Source organism: Propithecus coquereli, unplaced genomic scaffold (genome assembly GCF_000956105.1).
Source record: "Propithecus coquereli isolate 6110/MARCELLA unplaced genomic scaffold, Pcoq_1.0 Scaffold83, whole genome shotgun sequence".
NCBI lineage: Eukaryota > Metazoa > Chordata > Mammalia > Primates > Indriidae > Propithecus > Propithecus coquereli.
In genome coordinates this window covers 3,245,236-3,269,478 of record NW_012154507.1, presented here as the reverse complement: position 1 = coordinate 3,269,478, position 24,243 = coordinate 3,245,236, and the positions used below count along the sequence as shown (strand labels likewise).

At 39.9% G+C, this 24,243-nt stretch overlaps 1 protein-coding gene across 1 annotated transcript; it reads left to right on the top strand.

Annotated features, from left to right (window-relative positions):
* The first annotated feature begins 252 nt into the window (after positions 1-252).
* Positions 253-16,653, top strand: MAPK1IP1L (mitogen-activated protein kinase 1 interacting protein 1-like). The gene is made up of 4 exons (XM_012663798.1): positions 253-438; positions 9,960-9,981; positions 10,714-11,418; positions 12,371-16,653. The coding sequence occupies exons 2-4, from the start codon at positions 9,964-9,966 to the stop codon at positions 12,380-12,382; spliced, it is 735 nt and encodes a 244-aa protein (XP_012519252.1). The 5' UTR covers positions 253-438; positions 9,960-9,963; the 3' UTR covers positions 12,383-16,653.
* Positions 16,654-24,243: the final 7,590 nt, after the last annotated feature.

The following is a 24,243-nucleotide window of genomic DNA, read 5'->3' as shown; positions in this document are numbered from 1 at the left end:
TCCAACCCAACGTGCTTCGAGGTTTAGATGTACAACCACTGAGTTTGAGAAGCCACAATCTGCCCTCAAACCGCTCAAGGCAACAAGTTAGCAATTTCCGCCCAGCTGCCCTGAAGATCCCAGGCCACCGGCGTTTTCTCGGAGTCCTTCCGCCCGCCCACCAACAGAAAATAGCCTGGGCCGGCGTATGGGGCCGGCGGTGGCAGTACCGCCGGGGGCCGGCGGGGGGCGCGCGCGGCCCGCACCGAGGGGAGGGGAGCGCGGGAGGAGGCGGTGCGCTCGGCGCTTCCTGTTCCGGCGCCAGGAGGAGCCGCGCGCTAGTGGTGCTGCAGCTGCCGCCGCCGCTGCCGTCAGTCAGCCTGCGCCCGATTCTTCTGCGCCTCGTTGCTGGGACCGATCGCCGCTTCTAGACCCTGCTGCGGGCTTGGATCTTACTGGGTGAGGCTGCTTCGGTGCCAGTGGAAGTCGTGGAGAGGCACAGGGAGCTGGGGTTGCGGGGCTGGCGGGCGCGGCCAAGCGGGGGCAGTAACAGAGGTGTCTCGAGTCACCTCACTGCTTGGGCCGTGGTCGCCTCCCTGGGGGCTGGGACTGAGCGGTTGTCTGGGTCATCTTCCTCCGCGCTGCGGGGCGCCTCCCGATCGCCCCCCAGGGAGAAGGCGTCGGAGGCCGCTGATGTCGCGCCCGAGGGATTTTTCTGTGCTTGACGTCAGGCCTGGCTAGGGGGCGGGGCGGGAACGGGCCTGCCCCTCCCCCACCCCTTCCCCGGGCGGGCGCGACCCGCTCAGAGGCCGGTTCGCTCCGGTTGATCCTGGACTCCCTTTGTTCGTTTGCTTATATGGGGGGTGTCGTCCTTGGGCCCCTTGACCCTGATCCCCCGGTTACACCCATTCATTAATCTCTAATGAAAAGGGAAAGGCCCGAATAGATTCTTACGAGAATCTCTGACGCTTGTTTAAAGTAATCCGCAATGTGACGTACGTTCTGGTTGTTATTTAGTAGAATTGCTCACAAATGCATTAGGCGAATACTGAGGACAAACTATGAGAAGTGCTGAGTTCTGTAATAATAGTCTATTATTTTAGGATTTAGGAGCACATGCACGATAGCTTATAAATAGCTGAACCGTTTTCCTCTTTACGTTGAAAACCAAGGTTACTGCTTTAATAAAGATTCTAATATTTAAAGCATCAAACCAGACTCTACCGAAAAACATTTTTTTTTTACCATTACTGCTAAAAATTATTTTAGCATTACAGCCGCCCGGTGGTTGTAAAGGCCTGTTTTGAAAATGAACCCTTATTACAGGCAAAGGTAGCCTTCAGAAATATTTCAGAAGTTCTTTGTTCAATAGTGTTCTTTGGGCAAGAATAGAAATTTTTTTGCTGCTGGCTTCTCAGAGACCACTATGCAAAGCTAGTTTGTTTCAGAAACTTTTGAATTGAGTTGCATGTATTGGAATGTTCTTTTCCTCTCTCGAGGAGGAATGGGTAATACTCGTCCCCAGTCTCTTAACAGAAATCCTGTGGCCAGTGTGTCCTGGAATTCATAAATATTTGGATTTTATCTTTATATTTTAGGAAAGGAATATATTACATAGATGGGAGATAACACCCCCCAGCAGAGTCAAGGCACCCAGTAAATCAACATTAATATTTGTATGGCAGTAGGTGTGAATATTCATTCTAAGTAGGGATTAATAGAAATTATAAATAGCTGCAGGTCAGATTTTACCACTAAATAAGTTTTATGCCAAACTTGGAAAAGTTTCTTTCATTTTCGTAGGTTTCCAGATTGAGAATGGCAGATAAAGTTTTATGGGCCTTTAATAGCGATTATAGAAACTGAGGTTTGTTGAGTTTTTGTTATATGCCAGGCAGTGACAGTGAGATTTGTTTATTTATTATGTAAGTCTCACAGCAAATCTGTGAGGTAGATATTATTCCCATCTTCCTTTACCTCTGAAGTTTGGAGACTTAGATTTGTCCGGAGTTGAACCGGCCAGTGAAGAGCTGCAGAACATTCACTCTTTTAACTGTATGCTATATGCTTATATACCAAGGAAGACTAGAATTTGGAATGTTTCCCAGTCAAGCACTGTTTTAGGCACTTGATTGGGCAGAGTTCCATTTAGTCCCTGCCAACATTATTGGCCCATTGTTTATGGTTGAAGAAATTGAGGTTCATTCAGGTAAGCTGAGTATTAAGTTAAATGATTCAAACCCTAGTCTCAGGTCTCTCTACTAAGACTTTCAGACCGCTTCCCTTTCTTGCTATATGCCATCCAATCTGAACTCCTTATGCTTCCCACGGATTCTCCGAGCTTTTACCCTAACTGTTCTCTTTTCCTTAGTTTCCTTAGGGCCTGTCCCACCAGCTTTTTCTTTATTGTTTTTCTGGACTGCAGAGACACCACTTCTCAGGAATTTCCATGTAATACTTCTAATTTCCCCAAAGCCCAACACAGTGCCTGGCACATATGTTCCAACAAGTATGTGAATAAATGTAAAAAATTTTGCAGGTTGAGTATCCCTTATCTGAAATGCTTGGGAGCAGAAGTGTTTTCAATTTTGAATTTTTTTTTTATTTTTGAATATTTGCATTATACCATTTAAGCATCCAAAATCCTAAATGCTCCAATGAACATATCCTTTAAGCATCATATCAAAGGAAAACTCAAAAAGTTTCAGATTTTGGAGCATTTCGAGTTTTCAGATTGGGATGCTCAACCTGTACTGGAAATTTGAAGTGTTCAAAAACGTTCAAAATCTCAATTTTTGAGTTACCCAAATGTAAAAAATGGAACTTAATTAGATGAATGAGCCAAATACTAAAAATTATTATGTAATCTAATACAGAATTTATATTTTCAATGCAATACATACCATCATCCTCCCTCCCCTTACTAAATGCAAAATCCTGATTTCCCTTAGTTTCTCTTAATAAATATCTTACATCTGCATAGCACCTTATAGATTATTAAGTGTGTTACTTTTAATTATCTGTGAGACAGCCAGAAATTATAGCTGTTTTACAGACGGGAAAATGGTCTCTTGTTAAGAAGCTTGCCTTTGTCAAAAGACTCGGTCAAGCCGGGCGCGGTGGCTCACGCCTGTAATCCTAGCACTCTGGGAGGCTGAGGCGGGCGGATCGCTCAAGGTCAGGAGTTCGAGACCAGCCTGAGCAATGAGCGAGACCCGTCTCTACTAAAAATAGAAAGAAATTATCTGGACAACTAAAAATATATATATAGAAAAAATTAGCTGGGCCTCGTGGCATGTGCCTGTAGTCCCAGCTACTTGGGAGGCTGAGGCAGGAGGATCGCTTGAGCCCGGGAGTTTGAGGTTGCTGTGAGCTAGACTGACGCCACGGCACTCTAGCCAGGGCAACAGAGCCAGACTCTGTCTCAAAAAAAAAAAAAAAATAGAAAGAAATTAGCTAGACAACGAAAAATATATATATACAAAAAAAATTAGCCGGGCATGGTGGCGCATGCCTGTAGTCCCAGCTACTCGGAATGCTGAGGCAGAAGGATTGATTGCTTGAGCCCAGGAGTTTGAGGTTGCCGTGAGCTAGGCTGACGCCACGACATTCACTCTAACCCGGGCAATAAAGTGAGACTCTGTCTCAAAAAAAAACAAAAACAAAAGACTCGGTCAAAAGGATTGATGTCTAGCTTTCATAACTGTGTAGTCCCATATTTATCACTTGACAATGTGATGACCCTCTGAAATACTCCTTGTTGGAGGTCACTAGTAATTTAAGGAGTTCAACTTTCTTAAACCTCACAATGATTGGGAGGATTTACTCTAAAGGCCATAGGAATTACCAAAATGTTTTGCTTTTCTAGTATATATCAAAAAAAATCTTTTACTGTTTTAAAATTACTACTCTTTTTGCTCAGAAAATAACTAATTATTTTTCAAGTGCTGGGTAGATCATACCATAAAATAGTAATGGAAAGTTTTGGAAGTAATAGCTTTACATTACTCCACAAAGAAAGGGGAAAAAAAAAAAAGAAAACCTTTCTTGGTTATAAACTCTTCTGACCAGTTCAAGGTTACATTGGCCTCATCTTAATAATTAGCAATAATTCAGATGTTTTGGAATAGCTTTTTGGAAAATCTAGATTTTTTTTACTTTCTACAATTCTTCTCATATTGAAACACTGATGTCCAACTCTATTTTTTTACCTTTTTCCGATGAAATTATCCCCCAGAAAGCAAATTGAAATGCTTCCAATTACAGTAGTCCCCCCCCATATCCTAGGGGGGATATATTACAAGACACCTAATGGCAACTGAAGATAGTACTGAACCTTACATATATATACACACTATGTTTTTTCCATGTGATAACCAAGATGCCTGCTAAGTACCTAACAGGCAGATAGTGTATACAGTGGGGTACACTGGACAAAGGGATGGTTCATGTCGGCACAAGATTTCATTATGCCACCCAGAATGGTGCTCACACCATTGGAAACTTATGAATTGGTTTTGGGTTTTTTTCGTTTTTTGAGACAGAGTCTTGCTCTGTCGCCTGGGTAGAGTGCAGTGGCATCATCATAGCTCACCGCAACCTCCAACTCCTGGGCTCAAGCGATCCTCCTGCCTCAGCCTCCCAAGTAGCTGAGACCACAGGCACATGCCACGAGGCCCAGCTAATTTTTCTATTTTTAGTAGAGGCAGGTCTTTCTTGCTCATGCTGGTCTCGGACTCCTGAGCTCAAGCAATCTATCCACCTCAGCCTCCCAGAACGCTAGGATTACCACCAGCATGAGCCACCATGCCCTGCCATGAATTGTTTCTTACTGGAATTTTCCATTTAATATTTTTGGACCACAGGTAACTGAAATTGACTATAAAGGGGGCTATTGTAACATGAACATTGTTTATTCTAGGCAGTGAGAGCAGGTCAGTTTACTAAGGTAGTGCGATAGGTCTTGCACCTGCCTCAGCTTCCAGAGTGCTAGGAGCATAGGTATGTGCCACGCCCAGCTAATTTTTCCATTTTTTTGTATACACGGGGTCTTGCTGTGTTGCTCAGGCTGGTCTCAAATTCCTTGACTGCAAATGAGCCTCCTGCTTCCGCCTTCTAAAGTGCTAGGATTACAGCTGTGAGCCACCACGCCCAGCTTGTTTATGATTCCTTTGGTTGCAGCTTCGTTATTATTTAATCATAAGATTCTAGCACCTCCTCTATCTTCCAAACTTTGATTTTGAACTAAAAAAGTTTAAAGCCAGAGTTGTGAATTAGTTTAATATTATTAACTTGTGGGATAATTTATATTTTATATAATTCTATGACTAGTTAATTGTATACTGTGTGTATATGTTTTTCAAAAACAAAGAGGAAGAAAGTAATTCTGAAAACCTAAACAGCAAGACCATATGAAGTTCATTAGATTGACTGCTCCAGAATTAACATGAACTTTGATATAGGACTGTTTTCTGTTTCAGAAAGGCTCACCCTGTTTGAAAAGCATGTCAGTCTTACTTCTGTAGACTTTTAACTTACCATTCATTAATAAACTTTCTTCTAACATTACTCCTAAGAATACTATTGGGTGATGTGATGTTTTAATGTAAAACCTTAACATGAGAGTAAATGGATTGTTTGCTGTACAGTCAAGGTGTGTTTTTTGATACTCTGAATAAAAAGGATGTAGCAGTTTGGACTTAGTAAGCTTCATGTTCTCTTCCTTTATCATTCCTTATGATAACCAAGTCATAATTAAAAATAAAACTCCTAAGAATGCAAGGATGGCTTTATATTAATTAGCCTATTTTAATATAGTTAACTGTTGTTAGATCAAGGGAGAAAAACTGAGATCAACTCATTAGACACTGAAAGATCTGAAGAAATTCAGTGTCTTCTCTAATATATTTTAACTAGCAAAATAGGAATAAATAAATCTAGTACCATAGGCATAAATAAAAACGTACTTAATATAATCTGTAAAAATCTCAAACTAAAAAGTGAAAATCATACTTAAACATTAGAAGCATTCCCAGGAGAGGTGGAAACAAGATCACCGTACCCATGATCACTAACATTTCATTGTTTGAGTCCTAGCTGATACAAAAGATGAAAGAGGCATAAATATTAGAGAAGGTAAAATTATTTTTTACAAATGGCATAATTCAATTCAGACTGGTTGCGGTGGCTCACACCTGTAATTCTAGCACTTTGGGAGGCCAAGGTGAAGATCTCTTGAGGCCAGGAGTTCAAGACTAGCCTGAGCAACATAGGGAGACCTCCATCTCTACAAAAACCAAAAAATAAATAAAAAATAGCCGGGCGTGGTGGCACGCATCTATAGTCCTAGCTACTCCGGAGGCTGATGCCAGAGGATCACTTGAGCCCAGGAGTTTGAGGTTGCAGTGAGCTATGATGATGCCACTGCGCTCTAGCCCCTGGCAACAGAGCGAGACCTTGTCTCCAAAAAACTAATAATAATAATTATTCAGTAATGTTGCCGCTTACAAAAGTAATGCAGTAAGTGTTCACTTAACATAGTGCATACATTCTTGAAAACTGTGACTTTAAGTGAAACCAAATTTACCACAGGCTACTTGATATAAATATCAGTTAGGTTTCTACAGCATATTTCCCATCACAGAAACATCACCAAACTTCTAAATAAAGACCCAAAACATGTTCAGTTTTACACATTAAAATAAATGTGATGCAGTCCTTTAAATGACCTATTTAAAAAAATAGAATAAATGTGAGCTATACATACATTTAAGAAAGACTAATAGCCGAAAGCAGTGGCTCACACCTGTAATCCCAGCACTTGGGGAGGACAAGCAGGGAGGATCACTTGAGGCCAGGAGTTCAAGACTGGCCTGAGCAACATAGAGAGATCCCATCTTAACAAAATAAATTTTAAAATTAGCCACATGTGGTGGTGTGTACCTGTAGTACAGCTGCTCGGGAGGCTGAGGCAGGAGGATCATTTGAGCCCAGGAGTCCAGGCTGCAGGGAGCAATGATTGTGCTACTGTGCTCCAGCCTAGGGCAACAGAGCAAGACCCTGTTTCAAAAAAATGAATAAATAAAAGATTAATAAAATAATTATTTACCCACTTATTCAAGTTCAAAATCTCAGGTAGCCAGAGCATCTCCTGACAGCTGTGGGTGCAAGGCAGGGCACAGCCCTGACCACAACACCATCCCATTTCAGGTCACACTCACACCCACATTCACTCAGTAGGACCATGTAGACAAGCCATCAACCTCACACGCACAGCTTTGGGAGATGGCAGGAAATTGGAGAAAACCCGTACAGATGAGAATGTGCCCACTCCACACAGATGGTGGCCAGGCTAGGAGTCGATTTTTTTCCTCACCATTGTGATAACAAAATAATGTCCAATGAAATGTTATTTGAGGACCTGTAATAGATTAAAATTTTGAAACCTTGTTCCATATATGAGCTACTAGTTAGAAAATACAAGAGGAAGAAAATGGAAGAAAATAGTCTATTTACAAGAAAAAGTTTTAATAGAACTCTCTCTTGTAAGAAATGTGTAGGAGACCTGATCAAGAAAACTTAATGACGAGTATGGGAACTAGAAAGCCGGTTGTATCTGTGGCTTCTCAATCTGCGGACAGAAAATGCTTGAACAAATATTCAAATATTGAATCTATGTGAATATTGAATATTTGTGTATTCAATAAATAAAAATATAAATAAAAAATAATACAGTAAAACCTTTACATAGCACTTACATTGTATTAAGTGTTATAAATAATCTAGAGATGATTTAAAATATACAGGAAGATGCACAGAGGTTATATCAAGTACTGTGCCATTTTATATCAAGGACTTGAGCATCCTCAGATTTTGGTATCTTCAAGGGTCCTGGGCCCAATTTCCCTAGGTTATCAAGGACAGCTGACTTTGTTCTTGAATGAGAAGACTTGACATTTTAAATACATGACATGTCCCCTAGATTCATCTGTAAATTAAATGCATTTCCAGCCAGAGCACCAACAGATTTTCATTTTTTCTACAAAATGATCTGGAAAAAATCAAAATGAGAATATTCAGAGAATCTGAAAAAAACTACAGTAATAGTAGGGTGACTGACATTAAAATTTGTTTAAAATATAAAGGTGCTGTAGTTAAAATGGAATGGTACAGTGCAAATCAGTAAAAAAGAATAGAGTCCACAATACCCATGGGAAATGGTGCAGCCTTTATAGCCTCCTTACTAAGAGCCTAAGCTCTAGAGTCAGACTGTACTGAGTCTGAGCCCCTTCTCTACTTATCACTAGCTCTGGGGCTTAAACAGAGAGCTCTGGAGCTACTAAATGAGATAGGCCATAGTGCCTATTCCATGGTAAACATTCAATAAATGCTAGTTGTCGATAGCAGCAGTAGAATGTGTTAAAGGTAGCTTGTCCAATTAGTTGAGAAAAGATAGATTATTTGGTAATTATTGTTTGGAATAATTGGAAGATTTTAAACAAGAAGTTAAACCATGAAAATACATTAAGAAAGTAAGGCAGGCCGGGAGTGGTGGCTCATGCCTGTAATCCTAGCACTCTGGGAGGCCCAGGCGGGCGGATCGTTTGAGCTCAGGAGTTCGAGACCAGCCTGAGCAAGAGCGAGACCCCATCTCTACTAAAAATAGAAAGAAATTGGCCAAACAACTAAAAATAGAAAAAATTAGCCGGGTATGGTGGCATGTGCCTGTAGTCCCAGCTACCTGGGAGGCTGAGGCAGGAGGATCACTTGAGCCCAGGAGTTTGAGGTTGCTGTGAGCTAGGCTGACGCCACGGCACTCTAGCCCAGGCAAGAGAGTGAGACTCTGTCTCAAAAAAAAAAAAAAAAAGGTAAGGCAAAATTTTCTTTAATCTCGGAGTAGAGAAGGCCTTTGTAAACATGTCACAAAATCCAGAAGCCACATATAGGGAAAGATTGATGAGTTTGACTACGTGAAATTTAAAACCTTTATAGTACCATAAAATATTATTTAAGAATCTACAGATAAAAGAAACTCAAAGAACCACCAAAATTCCAAAAGCGATTACTTGGGGTTATGGCAACTAATTGGAAAGGAGCATGAGTTAACTTTCAAGAGTGATGGAAATGTTCTTTCTATATCTCATATACATGAGCATATACAATTGTCAGAATTTGTTAACTTGAACTCTTAAGATCTGTACATTTTATGGAGTATTAATTATACTTGAATTAAAAATCTGGCAAAAATGGTCCAAGGACATCAGCGAATTCACAAAAACAGTATAAATGGGGTACTAAAAAGATGTTCTGCTTTCCACTGTTAAAACAAGATGCCAGGTTGGTCTGAGTGCGGTGGTGTTTATAACTAGTTAATCACAACCAGTTACAGATTCCTTTGTTCCTTCTCCACTCCCACTGCTTCACTTGACCAACCTTTATTTAAAAAAGTAAAAAATAAAAATAAACAAGATGCCAGTTTTTAATCGATCACAATGAAAAACAATTTTACATTTAACACTATCCAGTAGTAAAAGAGGAGTTAGCGAAAAGGGTGACAATGCAAACTGACATGGACTTTTCAGATGGATTTTAGATAAACTTACTTGTTGACTCTGTAAATTCCACTTCTGGTGCTTTTTCCTGGTGATAGACTCTCACACATGAACAAAGGTAAATTCAAAGATGTTCACTGTATCATTATTTAAAACTACCTAAACTGCCATATAAATGAGACTGTAAACTAAATTATGGATCATTTTTGTATGATGTGCAGCCATTAAAAAGGATGAAGTTGATAGAGCTATATGAACTATTATAGAAAATTTTCCTATATTAAAAAAAACCACATTCCATAATTGATTAAGATTCAAGTAGAAATAATCTGTGCATAGAAAGTTCCTAAAAGAACATATAAGAAATAATGAATATTGATTTTGAACTTTTTTTTTCCTTCTCTTTTCTTTCTTTCTTTTTTTTTTTAGGAAAATGTCTGATGAATTTTCGGTAAGTTGATGAGTTTATCTTTGATAAGTTTTTGGTTCTTAAGAAAAACAACATGGTCCTAACTGTCATTTAACTTAAAAGGGATTCTTTTTGGGATTCTTGAGGGAGGATTTTGGCATGTAATTTCGATGGGTGATTTGCCTTAGTTTACTTAGATAATAGCATGTTCGAAAATGTTTCCTGTAGTATTTATTTGTGAAACCTTAAATGAAAAAATTTAAGGTGTTATTTCTATTGTTCTCTTTTATCCTGATAGTATTAATAATAGCCAGTATTTATTGAAAATTATTATGTACCAGGCACTCTGAAGTGCACTGCCTGAACTATGTCATTTAAGCCTCAAGTTAACCCTCAAACTATTTTTGAAAATGAGGAAACTGAAGCTGAGTGAGAATATGTGACTTGTTTGAGGTAAAGCTGGGGTTCAAATCCAGATCCTGACTCAATTCTATCCTTTTAATTACTGTCTGTTATATTAATACAGCACAGAAATGAAGCACAGTATGATTAGTTGTATTGAGAAAAATTGAGCTTCTCTGAGAAATTTGTACCATAAAGTTGATGTTTAAGGAACACTTCAAGTTTTATATTAAATGAATAGCTTAGCTTTTGAAGATGTTGTTGAGGTTTATAATCCCTGACCCTATAGCTAACTATTCTCTATGGGTTTATAATAGTGTTTGGTATGACTTGTCCCTAGATAAGATAAGACACGTCTGTTTTGTATTCCAGTTGGCAGATGCACTACCTGAACAGTCCCCTGCCAAAACTCCTGCTGTGAGCAATACGAAACCTGGCCAACCTCCTCAAGGCTGGCCAGGTTCCAACCCTTGGAATAACCCAAGTGCTCCACCTTCTGTGCCATCTGGACTCCCACCAAGTGCAACACCCTCCACTGTGCCTTTTGGACCAGCACCAACAGGAATGTATCCTTCTGTGCCTCCCACCGGACCACCTCCAGGACCCCCAGCACCCTTTCCTCCTTCTGGACCATCATGCCCTCCACCTGGTGGTCCTTATCCAGCCCCACCTGTGCCAGGTCCTGGCCCCACAGGCCCATATCCTACACCAAATATGCCCTTTCCAGAGCTACCTAGACCATATGGTGCACCCACAGATCCAGCTGCAGCTGGTCCTTTAGGTCCATGGGGATCCATGTCTTCTGGACCTTGGGCACCAGGAATGGGAGGGCAGTATCCTACCCCTAATATGCCATATCCATCTCCAGGGCCATATCCTGCTCCTCCTCCCCAAGCACCAGGGGCAGCACCACCTGTTCCATGGGGCACTGTTCCACCAGGAGCCTGGGGACCACCAGCACCGTATCCTGCCCCTGCGGGATCATATCCCACACCAGGACTCTATCCTACTCCCAGTAATCCTTTTCAAGTGCCTTCAGGATCTTCTGGTGCTCCACCGATGCCTGGTGGCCCACATGTGAGTATTCAATTTGTTATTTAATGTGCACTAATAATCATATAAGCACAACTGAAGGATTATTTCTCCCTAGTTTTAGTTGAAAGATTAGAAAGCTTTTAAAACCTTTTTAAAGAGAATGCATGTATAATACATAAAATGAGTAAATTTCAAAACTTCAGGTTTAAAAGGATTAAGGAAAGCACAAGTCTTTGTACTAGAAACAAAAAGAAAAATTCCCCAAAGATCACCAAAGATTTTGTAATGTAGCAAACAGTGTCCTCAGCAGCATCCTTGAGGGTAAACGCTGAGATGCATTTTATTCGGCTTGGTTTTTTTAATATTTCTCAATATTTTCTTATAATCACACCAAGCACAATTCAATAAAAACGATCTCTGTTTATCGGGCCTGATACACAGACAGACTTTTAGAGAATCCAAGGCAATGAGTATATAACACTCATCTTTCAGGCAATTCTTGAGCTCAAGATTATGCCACTATTCTTTAGTGTCAGTTACATATAATGCTTTCTGCGTTGCTGTCAGCCAAGCTGGGGTAGGGTTAACATCTTAGTTGAGGTCTTGGTCATATGACTGGATAGAAAAGTACTCCACTTCTCCCATAAGGTAAGCCAAGTGAGCATCCAAATACAGAGTCAAGATTTTCCTTAGGAAGGAAAAATCTGTTAACTCTTAACACACAAAATAACTAATCAGATCTCTGATTAGATTAATCAAACATACACCTCAGCTATAAAAGTACCTCCCAAACTTCCTCCTTGCATTAGTGTAACTTCTTACTATATATATTCTCTAAAAATATTTTTTTTGTAAAGTATATGCCAAAGTAACTAAATGAGATGACTTGCTGTTTGGATTTATTAAGCAATAAATTTATTTTAAGCCACAGCAAGGAGTTAATAAACTCCACTTACAAAATCTAGAAGTTGACTTTTTCTTTTTTCTATTGCAGTCTTACCATTAAGTTAACAATGGATGAAGAGATGACGCTTTGCTTTTTGAAGTACATATATATGCACATGAATGCATATATAAAAATTGCTGGTTTCACTATTCTTAGAGGGCATTCATGAAAGAACAACTCTTGCACCTCTCAGAGAAGATAACTGCCTCTTGTACTTGGATGTGTAGTACATCAGATGGATACAATCAGATAAAAACAGAAGTAAATCATTCAGATGTGATTTTTATTTGGTTTTCATGGAAAGTTAAAGTGATTAAGTATACTGAATAGCTCTTTGATTAACAATTTGTTTAAGTTATGAAACTACACTTAAAAGTCTAAGATTATGTGTTAGGATCTGCAACTTCATTGACAAATTAGTTCAAGTATTTTTCTATAGTCACTTCCCCCCCTAAATAAATTTTGAAAATAATCACATTATAATCTAAACAAATGATGTCTTAACATTTTGAGCTGTTCTATCTATAGGATAAATAAACTTGGTTCCCTTGAGGTGTTATTTTGGATATAAATTTTAAAACTGTCAGTAATTGTCAAATGTTGAGTTCACTAGCCAGCCAGTGTTCATTTATATCCTTGAGCTTTTGGTAAAAACTTCCTGGTTTTATTTTTAGCCATATGGGTCATACAGCACTGAAATCTGCCATTTATGGAAACTGACTTTTTTCTTTTTAATCCAGGCCAACATGCATGTAAAGTTATATTCTTAGAAAACTGGCGATCTCATTGTATTGCTCTAGAATGGATTATAAGATGTGCTTATTGCTTTGGGAAGAGCTCAAGGAAGAAAATAATTCTCTGCTTTGTTCTGAATCTCAAACTAGATAAACCCTAGGAATTGCTTTCCCACAAAACCTGAGGCAGCTCTTCTGCCCAGACCATTCCCTGTAGCCTCCCATCCCCACCTCCCAGTTCTTTAGAAGGAGCATATCCCTTGATTCCTCCCTGATACAGAAAACTGGCATACTCTATGGGTCTGTCAAAAAGATACAGCAGTTATGTTTAGAGAACCTTAAGTCATACAGATGTGACTGTTCTCTTTGTACAAGTGTGAATCAAAATATATATCTTTCAGAGTCTGGTTAAGCTATGTCATTGTCTCCTGCATAGTTTCCTGGACCTATTTGTAAAGTTTTTATGGCTAACAGTTCAGTTCTGTATTTGTTGACAAATTGTAGATGTCTGCAACTGAGTTTAAAGCAACGTGACTGTGTTGCTTAAATATTAAGTATTGTTTATAACCACCAAAACAACCCTAGTAGCTTTTTGGCACCTTATCTTTAAGTCAGATTCTTAGATTTGGGGTAGACCTGACCTTGTTATTTATCAAATAACATTTTGAGATTTTGAATGTATTCATTGACTTTCCAATACGTATTGTGAATTTCTCAGAGCAGTATAGAAGAGATTTATGCTGGAGCTCTGTTTCTGCTTAGTAATAAAATATTTAATAGTTTATTTCTGCTATAATTAAAATGTCAAGAATGCCAAATGCTGCCAATTTAATGGTTTGATAGCTACCTCCTTTTAAGAAAGCCAGATGGTCATCTTTGAGAGGAACATTCAGTGTCTCCCTTATGTTAAATAGATGATAGATTCAAACTTTAAGAATTGACAAAAGTGGAATCTAATTTGTTTAGATATTTTCAGACTGGAGAATGTTGTTAGCACTTACATAGTGGCAAAAGTAGTCTTTTCTTCTTTAACTTCTTTGCAAGACAGATGATAGCTATCTACAATACTCTTGGAATCTGTTGTCAAAGTGGCCTCCAGTCTACAAGGCAGGTACCCTTAGGTGTTACGGCTTAAATTGTCAATTAACTGTGGAAGGATACGATGATATGAAAAGTGAGATGGCAGCAAAGTTATCTCTCCTTAGAGTTATTTTTGGCTGTCCTACATTGGGATAAGTTGACAACTCTGGCTTTAGATGAAATATTTAATGTAACACTAGAGAGGATATAGTTTGACTAAAGAAGAAGAGGTAGCAAGTTTGGGAATCTGCAATTGTGGAGTCCATTGATTGTAGGAGAAAAATCTGTTGCTAAAGGATTTAGCAAGTAATCCCAAACAAGATTTGGGATCTCTACTCCCAGTAAGTATAATGGCTGTTGACCCATACTGTCCCATGTGCCCTGGATGATACTGCCATTTTAACCCTTTGCTTTCAAGGGCTTTACAACTGGTATTTGGGAGGATTTTTTTTTTAATGAAAGAATGGAAATCAAAGGGATAATAGAATTTGCTTTTATATTCTTATTTTTGTAAAGCACCATTTCTCCAATTGTGAGGGGTGGATCTTGATTCTTGTGAGCACTCTGAGTCAAAAATATTTTTAGGTTTGGTCTGGATGGAGTTAAGAAAGGCAAAAGTTTCAGAGGAGGAATGAGGGGAGCATCTAGGAAGGTTTTTTTCCTCCTTGCAAGGGAATAGTGTTGCCTTCAAAACAAGTCATGCTAGGCTGAAATTTATGGAAAAGACTGCTTGTTAGCAAGTATATTTGGTCTTAAGGGAATACAAATTATGGAATATGCTGACATTTGGGCTTCAGAGCAAGAATTTTTAAATACATGTAATGGATATATTTGAGATGTGTTCAGGAATAGTGTTTCTGAAGTGGGAATCATAGGTTTTGAAACGTTAAACGCAGAAACGACAATGAAAAATCAAAGCCTAGACCTTAGGTCCTCATTCCCACACAGTTCTCAAGAATCACATGGAGTGCTACAAATACCTTGGCTTGTCTGTCCTGGACTGCCACCTTCTCATCTTCTCATGCTTTTGGAGACACTACCAATAGCTCTGACTCCACAGCCCTATTTTGTATAAAGTAATATATTGATTATTCAGGAATAGACAATACATTTTTTAATTACCCAAGAACTTCCTTTATTCTGCATCCATTTTGCTGGTTTTCAGTAGAGGTAGTAATGGGGCAGAGAAGAAAAGGGGTGAATTTTTGGCTTTAGTCAAGTCATACCACTACAATGTAATATTGGAATATTTTCTAGAAAAGAGGTCACTGCCCATGATCTATTACCTCACAAGTAATTAGTGCTACCTATTGTACTCAAATGTATAGCATTTGAAACTTTGTGTAGATGAAAATTGCTCTACTCAGAGTTTTCATTAAAAGACTGCCTAATTTATCAGTCAATTGCCTACACTTCTAAACAGTAAGTGCCAGTGTCTCCTTCCTCCCTCTGAGTAATATAGAACTAGCTTTATCAAATGCCACGGTTATAAACCCTGGAAATTAAACTTAAGCACAGACCTTTAAGTGTTAACATTTTTGAAAATCCTCAGCCTGACTTCAGATGAATCACACTGATGTATTGTTGTACTATGCATAGAAAGTGATGGATGGCTTTCAGGGAAGACTAATCTTAATAAAGCAATATTTAGTATTGAAGACAGACACTATTCTTTTTATTTTCAGAATTCTGCCAAGTAAAACAAAAATTTGCCAATAAAATAATCAGTATTTTTAAAATGCCACGCAAGCTTCTGACTACAGAATACATCTGAAGCATTCATGCAGTAGACACGTCTGATCAGGTGCTTTGCCAGATGCCAGAGAGTCCCTGTCCTTAAGAGGCTTATAGTCTAGAGGTGACATGACAGAATCCATTAATATACCTGTTCATTACGGGTTTACCTACACATGTTAGGATTGCTGCTGGTGGAAATTGTAGAACCAGCCTGTAGGCATGTTAAAGGGCAAAGTGTGGTTTACCTTTTTTGTTAACTAAGAAATTGAGGTTTTCCAAAAGTGTAGTGTTGATGGGTGCAACTATTCAAGTGTACAAAGTAATGGGATGTTTTTCCTCTTCACTTTACCCCTGGATAAAGGCACTTTCACTGCCTGCCACTGGTTAGCAGATACTGATTTGTTGCCATTAAGTAAACTTGAGTTCTTATGCGTGTGCTGTAAAGATATTTTGTAATTTTTTTCTTGAAATTGTGATTTTTTTCATTGACAATAATGACAAATTTAATGTATGTAATTGTCTATGCATTTTAAGTTAAACTGCCTAAAATGTGATTTGGGACACATACATTTGTATTATGAACTGTAAGCAATCTGTTTGAGATGTTAGGTTTTATCACCTGCTGCTGTATTTGTAAACAAAGACAAATATTGCTTTAAGAAGTAATTATAATTAGGAATAGGCTATGGATGTGATACTTGATATTTTTTAAGATAAACTTGTTTGCTTTTGTGTATTATACCTGAAAACTTTTTTTAAAAAATGTATTTTCATGGTTTCACAGGTTTTTCATGTATTTTATTCTTTAGGCCCAGTTCTGGGCTTCTCTGAGCAGTCTAGAGCCTAATTAATTGCAATTTTGTTGTTACAAAGAAAGAAAAAAAAGGGCCTGAGATACCTCTTTGCACATGATCCGCATTCACTAAGGAATTTAAATGGGCTGCCTGGAAACAACCCTTCCTTCTCCACAAACCCTCTTTCAGCAACATGATGTCCATTGTGATGATTTCCTCTTCTTTCTTCAAGGCCAGGCTACTCTTTGTAACCAGGTTATCTGTATACAAAAAGTCAGGGAACCTTCCCTTGTCTGGCCTTGCTGCCACTACCCCCGCTTTCTGTTATGAAAAAATAGTTCTACTTTTGCCATAACTGCTGTGCATTTAGTGAGGGTCACGTTATTAAACTTGGTGTAGTTTACTATTTTCTTTCCCCAGGAGGTTTGCTAGCCTTTCTTGGAACTCCAGTGTGAGCGAGGCTATGAATGAATGAATAATTTGCAGTACATTCTACTTTTGGAAGGGATTTCTGCTTTTTGCTTTATAATTGAAAAGATGCAACTGTAAATTATTTTTGTTACTTTATTCCTTATTCCCTGAAAGTACCTACCTAAAATGTAGCTATGAAATAGTGAAATATAAGACCCTTTTGGAGCAGGGCCAGTTTCTTTTTTTCCTCTTGTGCAGTGAGAATGCTCTGATAAAAACACATGCTATCCTGAGTTACCTGACCTAAGCAGGTCCTTTTTTACCACCATATCCACGCTCTTAGCACCAGTCCTTACACAACACACGTCTAAAGCAAAGGAAAATCCTATTAGCTTACTTATTTCAAACAAGACGTGCAATAGAATTCTAATGCCAAAAGATTTGAGCCATCCCATAGTGTTTGTTCCTGTGGCATTTAAGTAATTTGGTTTCACACTGTGTTGTGCTCTGGGGTTCCAGAGCTGAGAAGATCAAGTGGTTAGAGTTTGTGGGGCTTAGTTTTCCTTTCCCCACTGCTTTCACTACAGCAATTCCACTCTGCCGCATTATGTGTTTTACTTACTGATTAGTTGTTTGGGGAAGGTTTGCTGCTTTTAGATTTTAAAAACTGCTATCGTAGATGACCGTGTCTCCTAGTTGAGGTTTGCCTAGATCGTAGTCTGAAGTTCCCAAGTAGAATAGACTCGGGCAGGCCATCTGGGATTCTAAGCCATGCTTGGTGTTAGCATCACATAACAAAAGAAATTGAACATTTTGTTAAGTTATTGCTGTGATTATGTTGTGTGTCGGATATCATTTAATGGTCATTTAGACTAGCATTTTTGAAAGATTAAAAGGCCTCTTTTTAGAGCTAAGGAAACCAAGGTTAAAAGAGGTTAGGTAAATTGGCAAAGTCATATGGAACCAGCTCTTGTGTCTTTTACCTACCAGGTTACTTAGCATATTTTGCGCGGGCATCCAGTGCCGTTTTATGTGGTTCCTTTGTATTTTCTGTTCCACAAGACACCCTGACTTGTTCTTGTCCTTTTAAGATGCCACTGAGTAGATTCCTAAGCCGTGGGGAAACTATTTTTTAAGATAATGCTCAACTGGTTAACTTTCTAGATGAAAAGGCCAACGTAAATTGAGCTGCTTCATGTATTGTCCCACTTCTTAACTAGCTTCATTTCCCGAGAGCTAATAATGATAGCTTTTATGTATACTTTTCATACTCTTGCTTATTCAGCTCAATACTCCTCCAGCCTTTGAGAGACATACAGTCTAGGAGGAGACAGAAATATGTCTTGTTGACTGACACTATTAAACAGTTCACATTGCACTATCCCATTTAAACCTCACAACAAATCTCTAAGACAAGTACAGTTCTTACTCCATTTTATAAACGAAACTGAGGCGAAGAGCTTATAGAAATCACATAGTTCATACATAGTGAAACTGGGATTAGAATCCTGGGTGTGGCTTATACCAAAGTTTTTGCCCTAACAAATGTTTTCCTAAGAACAAGTTCTCTGTATTACATGTTCCTATCATGGTTCCTGAGTGCTGCAGTTCTGCTTCCAAAACTACACCTAGAAAGTCACTTAAGAGTTGTGTTTTCATAAACAAAGGCAAACAATGTTCAAAGGTGTATCAATTATGATAGGTTTAAGATATTGATGTGAGAATTGTTATAAAAAGTAGTGAATGGGCCAGGGGCGTGGCTCATGACTTTAATCCTAGCACTTTGGGAGGCCAAGGTGGGAGGATCGCTTGAGCCCAGGAGTTCAAGACCAGCCTGAGTAAGAGCAAGACCCCGTCTCTACAAAAAATAGGAAAATTAGCCTGGTGTGGTGGTGTGCTCCTGTATTCCTGTAGGCAGGAGGATCACTGGAGCCCAGGAGTTTGAGGCTGCAGTGAGCTCGGATGATGCCACTGCACTCCAGCCCAGGTGACAGCTAGCCCCTGTCTCGAAAAAAGTACTGGATAATCAAACCACCAGTTTCAGGTCCAGCCTTTGTGCAGTTACCAATGATTGGAGACAGGATGGGCATCCAGCTGCCCTGCAGTGGTGAAGGCTAGGCCAAGGCTGTCAGAGCGGCTGAGACAGGAGAGGCCTCTGTTAGCCGCCGCTGGGGAGCCAAGATGTACAGGAACTGGACAGAGGGTGGGAGAGTCAGGGAGGTTCTGCCAAGTGTGGCGAGACAGTCTTTTTTTAAATGTGCCAATGCAGGACATGCTAAGTTAAAACATCTTTAAGTGTTGCTTAGTTACTACAACACACAAAATCCCGAGTACTAAACTTAATGAATGCCTGGATCCATTCTTGAATGCTCAAAGAAATCTGTACAAAAAGACTAATGATTAGGACTCTCACTCAGGCTTTTTATAGAAGTGTGATGAAGAGGATTAATGTGAACTAGGAAAAGTCGCTTTATAAACTTGCAATGTTTTTTGTCTCGAAGGTGGTAGTAAGTCTCCACCTCTGGTGGATCCATAGTGGAAATCTGATCAAATTCCAGAAGGCAGCCCTTCGTGGTTCGGTGAACAGCACAACTTTAGGTATTCACGGGGCAGAGTTTTTATTTTGAGCTTTTAGCTCAGCTCTGGAGTGTGATTTGGGGCAATCAGTTAGCTTCCTGTGCTCACTTACCTCATCTGTAAAACTTAATGCTCAAAGTACCATGAGGGAAAAAACATTCTTCCTTCCCTCTAGCCAAAGAGATGTGTTTAGTAAATTAGCATAACTGAAAGAATGCACATCTAACATAATATGTCTATATGAATGTTCCTTTTTTTAAAAAATCAGGAGGGTTCAGAGTTATACAATGTGATAATATTTATCAAACACTAAGGTTGCACTACAAGTAATTGGTCACACATGCTAGTTTGTCTGAAACAATTCTGGTTTGTATTTGCCAGGCATAATTATTAATGGCACCGCCTTTGCATTCTCAAATGTGTCCTGGTTTTAAGGGTAAATTATATGGTTAGCCTAAATTCAACAAAAAAGAGTACCAGTGAAGATTTACTGTTTATTTCCTGAGAGAAGAAACTTGTCCAAAAAAGCATGTTCTAGCATAGATGTTACCCCTTCATTCATATATTCGGTCTGCCCTCCATAACCACAGGTTCTGTATCTGCAGATTTGACCGACCTCAGACGGGAAATAATTCTGAAAACAAATAATAAAAAATAATACAAATAGAAAATAGGGTATAACAGCTATTTGTATAGCATCGACATTGTATTAGGTATTATAAGTAATCTAGAGGTAAGCATACAGGAGGATGTGCATAAGTTACATGCAAATACTATAACATTTTATATCAGGGACTTGAGCATCTTTGGATTTTGATATCCACAGGGGGCCTGGAATCATGCCCTGTGGATATGGAGAGACACCTATATTATCTCAGGTGCTACTCATACTGCATCTGATAAACATGAAGGAAAATATCCAAGTCACTTCCCATTGCAGGCACATTATCTTCAGTAAATCACGATGGCAAGCAGAGAGCACATTCCAGCCTCGAACAGGAAGTCATGCCTTTTAGGATAGAGGAGCTAGATAGAGGAGGACGGATGGGAGTAAGTTTTCCTATGTTTTGGGGCATCTTTCCAAGAGTTTCTGTTTCATGGCCTCAATTGTGTCTTTTTTTCCCCCAAGTCAGAATGCAATTTCCCTTAAACCTCCAAGTGTTTTCCCAACTTAATACCCTCATAAACTGAGTAGCACCAAAAACTATGTCCAATTTTGGGGGGGCCTCATTGGCTACTGCATACAAACATTACCAAATCTGTGGCAGAATTGTACTTCATTTCCTCCAGCCCTGGGCCAACACTCACATGTTTCTAATTCGCAATAATGGTGGAGGGCAGGGGGCAATGAAATTATTTCATAGGGTATTTTAATGGCAGAGAATAAATAGCAAAAAGCTGTTAAACCATTTCAGAAATATGTATTGGCTGGAGTAATATTTGTCAACTTCTTGGTGTTTGAGGTAGATTTTTGAAGGGTGGAACATGTGGCTCTCCTGTGAGGATTAAATGCCTCTGGGGTTATCACACTAGTATCCATCAGGCTGTTTGAGTAGCACATCCAAGTTCTCTCACTTATTCACACAGCAAAGTTCTTGCATGTTACAGGAAACAATCTGTCCTTGGTTCTGGCTTCACGGTATAGTTGCCTCTTCACTCTTGCCATTTGCATCTGCTCTTCCTCATCTGCAGCACCTGTTCATCTTAACATTCTGGCAGTCATTGCCATAAAAGTACGTGTTCCCAATTTGTGACAAAAATTAATTTTGCACATTGACCACAATTTAGTGACATCTGTTCTCAGCACACAATTAGGCTGCAGCACTGTGGTCATAAAGCTAGAATCAAAAGCTCACTGGCAGGCCCAGTGGCTCTGCCTGTAATCCTGGCACTTTGGGAGGCCAAGATGAGAGGATCGCTTGAAGCCACGAGTTCAAGACCAACCTGGGCAACAGGCTTTACAAAAAATTTTAAAAGTAGCCAGATATGGCAGTGCATACTTGTAGTCCCAGCTACTCAAAAGACTGAGGCAGGAGGATCAATTGAGCTCTCAGGAGTTGGAGGCTGCAGTGCACTATGATCAGGTAACTGTAGTCCAGCCTGGGTGACAGAGCAAGGCCTTGTCTCAAAAAAAAAAAACAAAACAAAAAAGCAGCTCACTGACATTAGTTTGCATAAAAGTGAAACCTCAAAATGTAAGTTTGAATATCCATTTGCCGTCAGCACCTTTCATAACAAGTATTTAGGAATCACGTCTGATATACAGTATTCATCAGAAAATTATCACTCTCAACTCATACTCTGTATTAATATAATGAAAAGCATATTAGCTTTTCAGGGGGAGGAGTGAGAGGGCTGCACTGGGGAAATGTATGCAGAGGATTGGACAGATTCTGGTAATATCCTATCAAGTGGGGTGGTAGCTATACATGAATATTCATTCTACTTATTTAGCCCCAAAGATATGTACTACTCTTGTATGTACAGTTTGCATGGTTTTTAAAAGCATATGGGACCTGAGCACCTAGTATTGAAAGGAAACCCCAGTTTTACTCAGACTCTCTTTGAGGAGGGCAGGCAGGCCTAAGCCCAGTGGTGACTGATTCCTGAGGCATGTATTATAACATAGCATGAGGCCGAGCCTAGCGTCCGTCATTTCCCTTTATGCTAATAGCTGAAAATCTCAATTGCTTTAGGAAACAGGTGGTTGTAAAAACACAAGAGCATAAAGGGTCTTCCCAGTGGTCCACTTAGTCCAGGATCCAGTCTGACAATGGCACCAAGAGATGTTTTTGTGAAAGAGCATGATTGGGTCATAAACCCAGCACTGGACAAATGGAGAGGTGACTGCAAGGCACTCAGTTGTGTGAGGCATTGTGTTGATCTGGTACAAAGAGAATCACAGAATAAATATAATCCCCCCACACAGGAGAGAATAGGGATGGTATTTTTCATTGTGATATTACAGAAGGTGGAGAAAAATAAGAAAAATATTAATAACTAGAGCGAGGGTCGAGGCAGTTTGGCACAGAGGTATAGAGCTGGAACCTAGCCGGCACTTTTAAATCCCAGCTGCACCACCTACCAGATACATCACATGGAAAGTTACTTAACCTTGTGGTGTCTTCAGTTACGCAGCTATAAAATGAGCATCGCGATACTGTCTAACTTCATAGGTTATGAGAATGAAATGAAGTAATCCACGTGAAGCACTTGGTGCCTGACATCATGTATGGGCTCATCATGGGACCTGGAAGGCATTTTTTTTAGGCCTACACGGGTGTTACAGTCTAGCAGAGGAAACAAAGCGAACAGACCATTTTCATCCACTTCACGTGATGTTACTGATGTGGGAGGCACGGGTTACTCTGAGGATACCCAAGGAGCACCTAATAGTTAAACAGCCACCATTTGTTGAACACTAGTGAGGTTCTTTGTCTTTGCTCGTTCTTAGCAATGCCCTCTCAGCCCCGCCCCTTACCCAAAGGCTTTAATCACGCTGTCATAGTCCTCGTCACATGGAGCAAGGGGTAAAAGGTGAAGTCTGTGGAATGCAGAGCCCTGTCCTTTGCCCTTTATGATGCAGGGCACCTTTAGTACTCCAAGGCGCTTCAGAAAAACACCCGTCTCAGAGAAGGAGAGTCCAAGAGGAAGTCTGTCCTTACCTCAAGCTACTTTGTGCCAGACCATATTTTCTGAATCAAATTGATACGATTTGAAAGCAGTTAACCCTGAAAATGGGTTAGGGAAATAGCAAGCCTCAGACCTGGGCATGTGAGGGAGTTTCGGCAAGAGATGAGGGGCAGGCCAGCGCTCTGGGAAATGAGCAAATCCAGTGTAACAATCCTGCCTCTGAGCAGCTGTGTTCCCAACTTTCCAGAGAACGGCTCCACCCTGGGACAGCTCACCGTGCATTATCCCCACTGACGTCAGCTGCATGCCTGCGAACACAGCGTGCTTCTCCGCTGCCCACGGCTGCACTGTCCCTTCTTGCTGGGCTTTGGGAGTACACAGGAGCTATTCATTATAGCCCACTAACAGCTCTGAACACCTCATGTTTAAAAGGAGAGCACTATTTTCCCAGGCTCATTTGCTCCAGATTTAGCCTGTGTACAGTGATGTCAACTACGACTATGATCAGGGAGTACATAAGAGAGGCATTTCTTGGAATGAGAATAGGAGGATCTGAACTTTGGACAAAGGGAGTTGAGAAGACTTTGACCTAGGAAGACAGAACAGCCCTAAAATAAATGAGCAAAAATATTTCAGCACCTAGATTTCAATCATTCGAGTGGTATTTTTTGACCGCTTACTTTGTGCCACATGCAGGGAATTCAATAGTGAACTAGTTATACAGTTTCTGCTGTCATGCAGCTCACGAGCTGGTGGAAGAGACAACCAATAAATAATATTAAGTACACTTGTGATACGTGGTGGGGAATAAAGTGTAACCTAGTGTGTGGGAGTCAAGGAAAGCTCACCAGAGAAACGACATTTGAGCTGCAATCTGAAGCAGGACTATGATTAGCTCTATTTCTGTTCCTATATTCTGTCTACCGGATTAAGTTGGATGTTCTCCCATCCACAA